At 37.3% G+C, this 12,336-nt stretch overlaps 1 protein-coding gene across 2 annotated transcripts in view; it reads left to right on the forward strand.

Annotated features, from left to right (window-relative positions):
- The window catches only part of MRRF (mitochondrial ribosome recycling factor), a 55,766-nt gene that overhangs the window by 1,118 nt on the left and 42,312 nt on the right, over window positions 1–12,336 (forward strand). The window contains exons 2-3 of one of the 2 annotated variants that reach the window (XM_059925539.1): window positions 3,918–4,129; window positions 10,664–10,819. In XM_059925539.1, coding sequence (XP_059781522.1) covers window positions 3,946–4,129; window positions 10,664–10,819 — 340 coding nt within the window. In that variant the 5' untranslated portion in view covers window positions 3,918–3,945. The remainder of the gene's footprint in view (window positions 1–3,917; window positions 4,130–10,663; window positions 10,820–12,336) is intronic. The other variant, XM_059925540.1, reaches the window with a different exon arrangement.

A 12,336-nucleotide genomic window follows, 5' to 3' on the forward strand; every position in this document is an offset into this window, starting at 1 on the left:
CCTAGGTAGAAGAAATGACTTGATACAAGTCTCAGGTCATCAGCAGAGCTTCCACAAGTGCTTTTTGAATACAGGGTAGTTATGAGTCTAAAAAGGATGGCTGGCAGGGAGTGATGAGATAGGAATATTGGAATGCAGCCCTCCTAGCTCTTAGGCAAAAGCTCTTTCTCCACTTGTTAAAGTGTCTCATCCTTCCTTTGGCTGTGCCAGGGACATGATCCTGCATAGAGTCAGATACTATAAATGCCTTCATATGGCACTGAATTTAGAGAACATGCCCTATTATCTCTAAGTGAAAAATCTGGCAAACCAAGAGATAATGGAAGCAGTGGGAAGTAGAGCCTAGGACCTACTGTCTGAGGCTTAGATTTCAGTTTTGGTGCCAGCATCGTGACCTGGAGGAAGGACTTAATCTTTATAGACTTTGGCTCATGGATTCTTCACATTTATTCAGTGTCTCCTGTGTTCAGGACTGTGGTAGGGACTGGGGATGCAGCCATGAACAAGACAACCATAGATTAGTCCTTGTACTGCCTATAGTCTTACGAAGGGAATTAGACAATGATCAAATAACTACACAAATATTAACTGATATTGTTAAAGTAAGTGCTATGAAAAAGTACAGGGTGCTATGAAAGTGGGCTATAGGACGTTTGACCTGTTGGGCTAGAGGAGATAGCCAAGGAAGGCATCCTGTGAGGAAGTGATGCTTAAGCTGAAATCTGAAAGGAAAGTGTGCGGTAGTTCATTAAAGAGGTGAGGGAAGATCATTCCAAGCAGATTCAACAGTATTTCTGAAGACCCTGGAGCAGGAAGAGTATTCAAGGAAATGAAATATCAATTTGCTTATTTGTAAAATGTGGGTGATTATCACAACCCTGGTTACTGTGAGAACCAGGTAACACGTGAAAGTATTTTATATAAAACAAGGGCCTGCGTGTGTGCACACCCACATTTATAAAAGTCTACGTATCATAAACTAATATACAGCTGGATTGGTAGAGGTTGCTGGGACAGTGGATAAACCAGGACTTTGTGTTCCTCATCTATTTCTTTACAAAATTAAAGTGCACCTTCTATGAAAAAACAGGAAAATTCAAGTTTTGAGAACTTCGACTTTGGATAAAGAACATGTGCTTCAAGTAGTTTTTAAAAATGTTTCAACAGTTGGAAAAATAATGCCAGTAATTATACTGCCTTATGTACACAACCTAGGATAGTGGTTAAGAGCACAGACTCTGGAACAAAAGTGCCTGAAATAAAATCTTGGGCAAATTATTTATCTTGTGCCTCTGTTTCTTTATCCGTAAGATGGTTATAATAATAAGTACTTATCTCCTAGGTTATCATGAAGCTCAAATGAGTTAATATATACAATATATCACTTAGAATTGTTTCTGGCACATAGTTATCACTATATGATTATAAGCTATTGTTTCATTATTATTGTTATAATTACCTTTTTAAAGGCTCATTAATATCACCATGAGAAAGTTGCAGTGGAAACTGTAGCTCAGAGAGGCTGATGATCTCCCTAAGGTCACACAGCTAGTAAATGGGCAGACTGAGATTACAGTTTAAGACCGCATCCAAAGGTCAGATATTTCCTGCTGCATTTTTTTTTCTGAGTGTAGGTTAATTTTGTTGTATAATACTTGGGCTCCCATAATGGTTCCTTTCCTCGACCTTACTTCTCTGCTGAACTGAGTGTTAATATGCATGTTCTTAAGGTAAAGGGTCCAAGGGATTGCCTTTATTGACCTTCCACTTTGAAGTTTCCTGACTTCTGTGCAATTAAAATCTACGCCTTAAGCATTTCAGCAGTGTGGTTTATTTATAGAGTCGTCTTCCGGTTCACGTGTACCGGGTCTGCTTTTGGGTGCGTTTTCTGTCAAAGGTTGTTTATTTCTAAACCATTTTGATTTCCTGTTGCTTTGTGGATTGGTATTGTGACCTGCAACAGGAACACCAGGAAACCTGTCTTAGTGAAACAGCCAGATTGAGACCCTGTAGATTAAAAAAAAACACACTATATTATACAGCCATATTTGGATATAAGTGTGGGTTAGGCATTGGCTATATTAGGCAAAAACCTAGATATAGAAACCTCACTTAGAGGCACATTTCTGTGAACAGTTTTGCTGCTACAGGGCAGAACTATTAGCTCCATGCCCTTGGTCAGTGACAGTCTCTTTGAGCCTCAGCTTCTACATCTATAAAAAGGAGATTATTATACTATCTTTGTGGCATTTTTGAGAGGATTAAATGAATAATATGGGTAAAGCAGGCAGCCCAGGCCTGACCTCCATTAATAGTAGGCATTAATAATGTAAAAGGGGAAGATTTTTTATTTTTTTATCTAGCTTTGTCTTTACTGACGTCCACACACTCATCACTGACATCTAGCATCTCTTGCTATTAAAAATTCCATCGGGAGAAGTTATTTGCCTTTGTGCAACTCATTTGCTTTTCTTTAAAAAAATAGTGGTAATGATAGCCAGCTTTTATTAAACAGGTACTATATTCCCGGCACTCTACTAGGTTTTTAATATGCATTCACTATCTCATTTTGCTTTAAGAGCAGGATTATTTTTCTCATTTTGCAAAGGGGGAACGTGATGCCCAGTAAGTGGAATCAATTGCCCAAAGTTGAAATTTATATCCAGATGTGACTGACTCTAGGCTTCCTTGTACTTTAGTAATGACATGTACGATTTCTTTGTTGTGTCTGACCCTGGCATGGAAGTCTTTGAAAGGAAAGGTGACAGCGGTCAATAGGTACCCTTTTGGGGAACTCCTGCTGTCTGCTAGAGACTGTGCCAAGTGTTTTACTTACATTAACCTATTTATTCTTCCCAAACCTAGGAAATAACTATAATTATCTCCATTTTACAGTTGAGGAAATCAAGGTGCGGAGAGGTTCAGGGGCATTTAGTCACCATTTAGTGGTGGAGATGGGATTGGATTCCAAGTCTTCTGGCTGCAAAACCCATGCTCTTATTCAGTCTGTTATACTGCATCAAAATTCTAGGATGAGATTTGTTATTTTTTTAATGAGATTTGGGGCTGTTTTTCAAAGATGGTAGCTTCCAAGTATTTGATGCTAATTGTGCTTAATTTTTAGCTGAGTAATAATAGCCAGATTCCTGGCAGAAGCTATTAATGCTACATTTGCCAGTAAGCTAGAACTGTGTTCTATCCCAGAGGTAGCTGTAGGCTCTAGCATCTTTTCCATGGTCAAAGCCCTCAGAAGTATAATGTGTAACTTGTGTTAACACCAAGGAGGGTGGCATTTCCCAGAGCTTTAGTTCTATAACATGGAAGACCTCAAACCTCAGCCATGCTTCAGACTCACAGTCAAGTGCGTTCTAATTGGTAATCAGTGCATAAGGAACCAAAGAAAATTTTAATTAAATGCTGTTGTGTGAATTTTCCAGTCATTTTATGCCTGTTGAAATGATTTTATTTAGTTTAAAGTCTTCTTCCAGTGATCTGCCCTTCCTCTTTATAGTATAACTGTATCAAGATTTTGTGCCTTTTCTCCTATAAAGGTTTAATTACCATCATTAAGGATTTAGTCTGCTGCGCATTTACTTAACTCTGTTCCCTGTGTGCTAAGGGGCATTTGCTGTAGTGGAAAGAGCATGGCGATTTGGAGTCCTACAGACTGTGAGCAAGTTGCTTAAATCTCCATGAGCCTCAGTTTCTTCGTAGTATAAAATAGGGCTAATCATATTAAGTTGTACAGATGTTGGGAGGATGATTAGGGATAATGTATTTAAGTTACCTAGCACATACTCAAAACTGATTGATAGACTCTGCTGATAGGATTTGCTTGCTAACTGGTACAGATTATTTTCTGAAGTTGTAATAGGGTCTGTTTTACTTTGATCTCCTTTTTGTCTTGTTATTTTTAGTGGGTGTTCACAAGAATTGTCTTCAGTCATGGCCTTGGGTTTAAGGTGCTTCCGCTTGGTCCACCCTGCCTTTTGCAACTCCCTTGCAGCCTTGACCAGACCTGTTTCAGAAGTTATGCTGAAGACAGTGAGTGGAAGACAGAATGACCACGGCCAATACCTGGCCTATCCAGCTGTACCAATCCGTCATTTCGCTACCAAGAAAGCCAAAGGTAGAGGCATGACCTCCTCACCCCTGTCTTATATTTAGCCCTTGAATTATCATAGCTGGAAGGGATCTCAGAGATGTTCTGAATTTCTCCCCATGCCTCATGAGGAAATGGTATCTCAGGTGGTTCCGTTGATTAGCTTAAAAGGTCACAGGGACAGAGATGGTATTAGAACCTGTTTTCTCATTGCCATGCTGCCTCTTTTGTTATTATGGCTCAGAAAATGCCTAATTTCTTTTAGATTTAGAATTAGAGGTATAAGTGCCAAGCAAATCAGAATACTTGTGGCAGGGATCAACATGCCTTCTCCTGATAGGAAGATCTACTTTGGAAATAATATTAAAAGCAGAAGGTTGTTGGGTGAGGAGATATTAGAGCCGTGGATTTAGATGGTTGATCTTAATGGCTTGTGTCATCCAAGAATGAGACCTTGATACAACTCAGGTCTTAGCTTAAATGTCGCTTCCTCAGGGAAGCCTTCCCTGACCTCTTAGGCTGGGTCAGGTCCCTTGTTACATGCATTTGTGCACACTGTCACTTTACCTTTGATGTACTTAAGCACAGCACTCATTAATTAGTTAATTATTGTTTGTTATGTCTTCCATACTGGACCCTGTGAGGTCTATGACTTTCTTGTTTAGCAACTAACAGGGCCTGACACATAGTATGTATCAAAAAATTTTGTTGAAGGAATGAATGAGTGACAGAAAATTGTCAAGCAGACCTGCTATTTGCAGTGGTGGGTCAGGGAGTCCACTCCTAAGGATGGTGCTTGAAATACCCTACTGCATATTTTTCCCACTGCTTTTCTTTTACGGTTTCATGCAGACCTTTTCCTTTTCTGTTAATAGGAAAATTAACAAGTTGCCAAAAGAGCTTTAATGCATAGAAGCCTTATATTCAGTTAATAACTTTTGATCTATAGGTTGCATTATATTGTTTTAAATTCACATACATTTAATAATTTAATTTGATCCTTATAATTATCCATTGAAGGAATTGTAATTATCCAGTGAAGAAATTCTTCTAATTACCTAGTGAAGCACAGATCTCACCGTTTTGCAAATGAGGAAACTGAGGTCCGTATGTAAGACGTTTGCCCATGGTCATATCGAGGTAGTGGCAGAACTGGAATCCAGGTCTCCTGACGCCCACAGCATTGCAGTCTTCTAGTGCGCTAGATGTTAGCTGCAGCGCGTAAGCAGCATCTTTTCATATTTCATTGGCTCTTCAGTTTTTGTCTTCTTTGATTGCCTCTTCAAAAGTTGGTTGTTTGATGTTTTCCTTTAGATTTATTGGATTCTTTCTATATTAGGAATGCTAATCCTTTGTTGACTGTATATGTTGCAAGTATCTACTTTGCCTTTTTACTTTATGATGTCTTTCATTGAACATAAGTTTCAATGTAGTCATATTTTTCAGTTCTTTTATCATTTTTGCTTTTTCTGTCTTACTTAACAAACCCTCAGCTATCTGAAAGTCATAAAGCTATTCTTCTGTATTTTCTTCTAAATCTTTTAAAGGTTTTTACTTTCCACATTTGGGTTTTTAATCCATATGGAATTTATTTCTGAATATGATGTGAGGTAGGGAATCTAATTTTATTTCTTTTTAAAATGGGTAATAAGTGTGTCAACCTCACTTATTGAGTGGCCTTCTTTACTCCCAGATTTGTAATGCTTCCTCTGTCATATGTCAGGTTTCTTTATATGTATGATTTATATCTGAGTTCTTGATGTGTTGAACTACTCATCTCTCCCTGCACTAAATTCCTTAGTGCCTGAATCACAAGTCTTGAATCTAGTGGTACAAATCTTTCCCCTCAGAACACGCTAGCTTTTTCTTTTTCTTCTTCTTGGCCTTTTGCTCTTCTCTATGAAACTTATATTGTCAGGTTTTCTCCATAAAGGTCTTGCACAGTTCTTTAATCAGGTTTATTTCTAGGCTATCATCATTTTTGTCACTTTTGTATATGATGTTTTTTAAAGTAAATTGAGTGATGTACACAGAAAAGTACGTACATAAATTGTAAGTGTATGGCTCAGTGAATTTTCACAAAGTGAACACAACCATGTAACCATCACCCAGATTAAGATATAGAACGTCACTTGTACTCTGGAAGTTTCCCTCATGTCCTTTTCTGTTGTCACCCTTCAAAAGACAGCCCCCTCTCTTGACTTTACCACCACAGATTTGTTTTGCCCTTTTTGAACTCAAGATGTATTCTTTCATGCCTGGCTTCTTTTGATAGCAATCTACATGTGAGATTTGTCCATGTTGTTGCCTGTAGTAGTTGTTGGTACATTTTTATTTCTTTATTGTACCCCAGTGAATGCGTACCACGATTTATGTGTGTTTTCTATAGTTGATGGATATTTGAATTGCTTCCAGTTTTGAGCTAAAATAAATAATGCTGCTATGAACATGCATTTTGGTGCCCATATGTATGCCTTTCTGTTGGGTGTATACCAAGAGGAGGATTGCTGAGCCTTCGGTTATGCATATATTCAGTTTCAGTTCAGTTTCAGAACATACAATTCTCCAAAGTAGTCATGTCAGGTTACACTCCTTCCCAGAGTGTTTTAGCTTTCTATTTGCTAAATACCCACTGTATCCTTGTGAGCACTTGGTATGGTCAGCCTTTTTAATTTTAGCCATCCTGATGGGTGTGCAGTTATATCTCATTATGGTTTTAATTTATATTTCGTTGATGAATAATGATGGTGAGCACCTTTTATTTGTTTATTGGTTATTTGGATATCCTCTTTCCAGTCTTTTGCCCATTTTAAAAAATTGACTTGTAAGAATTTTAATGTATTCTAAAGATAAGACTTCTGCATATATATATGTATTGCTGATAACAATTGCCTTTTCACAGTGTGTTTTTAGTGAACAGAAGTTCTTAATTTTAATGTAGACCAGTATATCAATCTTTTTCGAGTAGTGCTCTTTTTTTTCCTTTTCAAGAAATTTTCCCCTACCTTAAGGTCATAAATATATTCTGTATTATCTTATAGAAGATTCATTGTTTTAAGTTTATATCTTTTTAAAAATTGTGTGTTCTATTTGGTTGCTGGTGAATAGGAATACTTTTTTTTTTCTTTTTTGGCCACGCCATGCAGCTTTCAGGGTCTCAGTTCCCTGACCAGGGATTGAACCCAGGCCACGGCAGTGAAAGCCCAGAATCCTAACCACTAGGCCACCAGGGAACTCCCCGATTTTCTTTTTGTTCTTGAGTTAGTTTTAGTAAATTATATGTTTATAGGAAGTTCTTGGCATAAAGTTGTCCATAATAGTCTCTTAAGATTATTAAAATCTCTACTGTTTTGGTGACTGTGTCCCCTTTTTCTTTCTTAGTATTATTTATTTGTGTCTACTTCCCTTTTTTAAAATAATTAATTAATTTATTTATTTTTGGCTGACTTGGGTCTTCGTTGCTGCACGCGGGCTTCCTCTAGTTGCATCGAGTGGGGGCTACTCTTCCTTGCAGTGTTCAGGCTTCTCATCTTCACTTGTTGCAGAGCATGGGCTCTAGGTGCGCGGGCTTCAATAGTTGTGGCCCGTGGGCTCAGTAGTTGTGGCTTGTGGGCCCTAGAGCGCAGGCTCAGTAGTTGTGGCGCATGGGTTTAGTTGCTCTGCAGCATGTGGGATCTTCCCAGACCAGGGATCGAACCTGTGTCCCCTGCATTGGCAGGCAGATTCTTAACCACTGCGCCACCAGGGAAGTCCCTACTTCCCTTTTTTAATCAATTATTTTTGACAGAAGTTTGTCAATTTTATACACCTTTTTAGTAAAAGAGCTTTTAATTTTTTTGATCTCTCTTTTTAAAAACTTCATTGACTTCTGTTCTATATTGTTTACTTCCTCCCATGTTCTTGTTCTTTTTATATCCTTTGAGCTGGACAGTTAGTTCATTAATTTTCGACTTTTGTTCTTTTCTTGTAAGCATATAAGGCTGTAAATTTATAAATACAACTTTAGGTACTTCCTACAAGTTTTTTATGTATAGTATTTTTATTATTGTCATTTAAAATATTTTAAAATTCCACTGTGCATTTTTCTTCAGTCCATAAGTAGTTTTGAAGCTCAGAATTGTTATATCTTTCTGGTGAATTTTTTCTCTTTTTATGAAGTGCTCCTCATTGTTTCTAATAATGCATTTTGTTGTAAAATCGATTTTGTCTTATATTAATATAACTACACCAACCTTCTTTTGATTAATATTTGCTAGGGTTATAATTTTCTCATGCCCATACATTAAACTTTCTGTGATCTTATATTTTTGTAAAATCTCTTGTATATATTATATATGACTAGATTAAAAAAAATCTTACTGAGAATCTCTAACTTTTAACTGGTTCTTTGGTCTGAGTACTTGTATTTCTATTATTTTGTACTACCTCTTTATTGAGGTTTTCTTTGTTTCTTCTTTTCTCCTTTCTATTGGATTAATCAAGTTTCTTTATTCTTCTTTTTTCATCTCTGCTGATTTGGAAGGTATACATTCTATTTCTTATTGTTTTGGTGGTTACTTTTAATTTCTTTTTTATGTTTTTATAAAAATAAAGCACCTATGGAAAAGTGCAGCTATCATAAGAAAATAGCTTGATAATTTTCACTTATATAATTTTTACTTATGTAATCAGCACCCAAACCAAAAACCAGAGCATTCCCAGCATGTCAAAAGTGCCCTTTTGCTCCCTTTTAGTAACTTACCACCTTCTACCCTTTGCAGGTAACTATTATTCTAACTACTAATGATATACTGTTTATTTGTTTATCTGTTATACTGTTTAGTATATGTTATTGTATCTGGATTTTGCACTGTACAGTCTGGATTCTTGTGTCTAGCCTCTTTGCTTAACATCATGTTTGTGAGATTCATTTAAATTCTTCTTTGTAGTTATAGATCTTTTCTTCTTACGGTTGTATAGTATTTCATTCATAAAGAATATTTATCCATTCTAATATTGATAGGCAGAACTTAAAATTTTTAACATGCATACTTGGTTTAACACTAAAGTTGATGTTATTTCCATTGTTTCTAGCTTCTGTTGTTGCTCTTGGAAATTATTTCTAGCTTCTATTGTCGCTATTATTCTAAATTTTGATCCTTTATGGATAATTTGTCTTTTCTCTGGCTGTTTTCACAATCTCTTTGTCCTTGGTTTTCTGCATTCACAAAATGTAGGTATGAATTTACTTTTATTATCCTGTTTGGAACTTGTGTTTCTAAATCTGAAGATTCACCTCTTTCATCAGTTCTGACAATTCTAAGCCATTAGCCTGTTAACTTAAGACCAGTGAGATTTCAAGCAAGATGGTGATACAAGCAAATAAATGTTCAAAAAAAAAATCACTCTGCTGCTAACTGGTTGGTTACTTTGGGCAAAACATTTAAATGGCTTGTGCCTCAAATTTCTCATCTGTAAAACGGGGACAATAATAATCTCTGTTCTTCCTACATCAGAGAGCTGCTTTGAATATCTAAAAGAAGAATGTACTTGAAATTGCATTGCAAACTGTAATATGGTATACAAATAGCTCAGGATCTAGCTCACTGTAGATGTTCAATAAAATTTGTTGTATACTTAATAAATAAACTAGTATAGGATAATATTATTTAAATATTTTTATTCTTTTTCTCCTTCCCACACCCTCCTTAAAGAAATGCAAGACTATTTGTAATACTCACGGGAGTGATCTATGCATATACACATTATAGATGCATATGAAAAATCGCTATGATGGTTTAGATATAAATTAGAATTTTATTCAGTTCTCAGTATTGTTGCTTTCTAAAATATAAGCCATTGTCACTACTACCGGCGGTGTTTAATGTTGCTAAACTACTGTTGTTTTTTTTGTCTGTACCAGCCATCAGATACTTTGCATATCCTTGTCTTAGGATTCATTTTTAAATGAATTAATATATTTTATGTATCTCCAATTACATTTTATGAAGACAATTTAATGGAAAGTTCATGGGTTTAAAATTAGGCACATCTGGGACCAAACCTTGTCTTTACTATTTCATGACCTTGTGACATTAGGCAAAGTCACTCTACCTTTCTCATCTTCTGTTTATTTTTCTGAAAAATAAGGAATTCATTCACTTATGGAGTGTCTGCCATGTGGATAGTGCTCTTTCAGGTATTTGAATTACTTAATTTGTATCCTTGCAGCAACCTGGCAGTATAGATATTATTCCTGTTTCATAGGAAAGGAACCTGATATCAGAGAAGTAGAGTAACTTGCTCAAGGTCATAAAGGTCGTATGCATTATAGCCCATATTTTCACCTGGATGTCTCATTATAAAATGTGTGCCTTCACTAATATCTGAGAAAGTGCTTTGTATGATGCTGGGTCCCAGGTTGACAGTAAGTGTAGGCTCTTTTTTAGGGCAGTGACAATGTTCTGTAATTTTCCAGCACTTGGCTTTTTTCCCTGCACATAGTAGGTACTTCTTAACTCATTGTTTATTGTCTCTGTTTATGCTGCTGTTTTTTTAATTCATTGAATGTTGACTTTCTAGCCAAAGGGAAAGGACAGTCCCAAACCAGAATGAATCTTAACACTACCTTGGTTGAGGATATAATCAGCTTGGAAGAGGTGGATGAAGAAATGAAGTCGGTGATAGAAGCGCTCAAGGATAATTTCAATAAGACTGTCAATATAAGGACCTCACCAGGTTAGTGACTGAACCTGTGTTTTGGAGAGGGGCATAGTGGCAAAAACATTGCTTTGGCACAGCTGGATTTTAGTCCTAGCTTTGTCACTTACTAATTGGTGACCATGGGCAGTTACTTTACTTCTCTGGTTTTCAGTTTCCTCGTCTAATTCCTACCTTCTAGCTTTGGGACGGGTAGATAAATGAGGTAACATGTGCAATGGTTCTAGCACAGTGCCCAGCACATATTAACACTACATTTATCCATTTAGCAAATACTTGCCTACTATGAACTAGGCATTGTGCTGGTATACAGTGAACAAAATAGGTATGGTCTTTGCTCTCATGGAATAATACTCTCAAAAAATGGGAATTTTATTATTGCTGTACTCTATACACTTGTAGGTATTTAGTCTCATAGTAACTGACATCTTTGGTCTGATTTTTCCAATTTGTCCTATTTGGCCGTTCTTATCGCTTACTGGGAACTAACTGGCTGCAGACCTGCCCACCTGAGGCATTTCTGTACCCCTGAGTTTGACCAGGAAGATTCCGTTTGGGTTAATAACTTCCTGAAAGTGGCTTTCCTAAGTGGGAAATGTCAGAACTGTCTAGGAGAACTGTTTGCAGATGTGATGGAAGAAGTGAGTTGTCAGCTAATGGTGCAGGCAGGCAGGAAAAATCCAATTGCTGTTAAATTGGCCTTTTGGAAATTGTCATCATCCTAGAGTCAAGCCTGGGACCCCCTCGGAAAGTATCTATGGGAGCTTGCACTGCTCCCACTCACATCTTGCTTGGGGTAGTTCACAAGGAAACTAGAAAGTATTTCATGAACTTGTTCTTAAGAAAACCAAGTGAAAAGTATACGGCTTCATTTATAAACACCAGCAGAAACAGAGTTCAGAGACGAGATCCAGTGTGAAACCAGAAGACCATTCCGTCATTTGTCAGCCCTGGACTGGGGCATTTCTGCCTTTGCTGACAGTAGAGCGTGCCATTCAATCTCTCCCAACTGTTTATTTTAAACTTGCTTATTATTTTAGGTATGAAGCTGATAAAGTGCTTTGTCTCCCCTGTGCTTTCTGGCCTGTTAACATTCTGCAGCCGAAACCAGAGAGCAGTTTGAGAGGAGCTCAGGGAGAAATGTGATACTTAAAATTAGCCAGCAAGCTCCACTCTTGTTGAACTTAAAAAGATGATGGGCCTGGAAAGAGGTTGGGAGTGTAATTTGTTAAATGTTAACCTCTGCGAAAATGAGGGGCAGGAATGAGGCTGAGGGAGATTCTCGCTGGGGACAGATTGAGGGAAAAGGATTTGATGCATTATGTCGATACGGATTTAGGGAGTGGGAACCACCACAAGTGCGTACTGAAAAGCCCATGTTGGGACTTCTGTGGCAAAGGATCTTTTGGCAAATCAGGAAGGCTGAATTAAGATCCGTTTTCAGAAGGCCTCCCATTGGTATTTCCTCTTTGCTTCTTTCTCTTCAGGGTTATGTCTGTGCAATGTTCTGTGTAGAAATCTGGGCCATGAAGAGA

This window comes from Balaenoptera ricei, chromosome 6 (genome assembly GCF_028023285.1).
Source record: "Balaenoptera ricei isolate mBalRic1 chromosome 6, mBalRic1.hap2, whole genome shotgun sequence".
Lineage (NCBI taxonomy): Eukaryota > Metazoa > Chordata > Mammalia > Artiodactyla > Balaenopteridae > Balaenoptera > Balaenoptera ricei.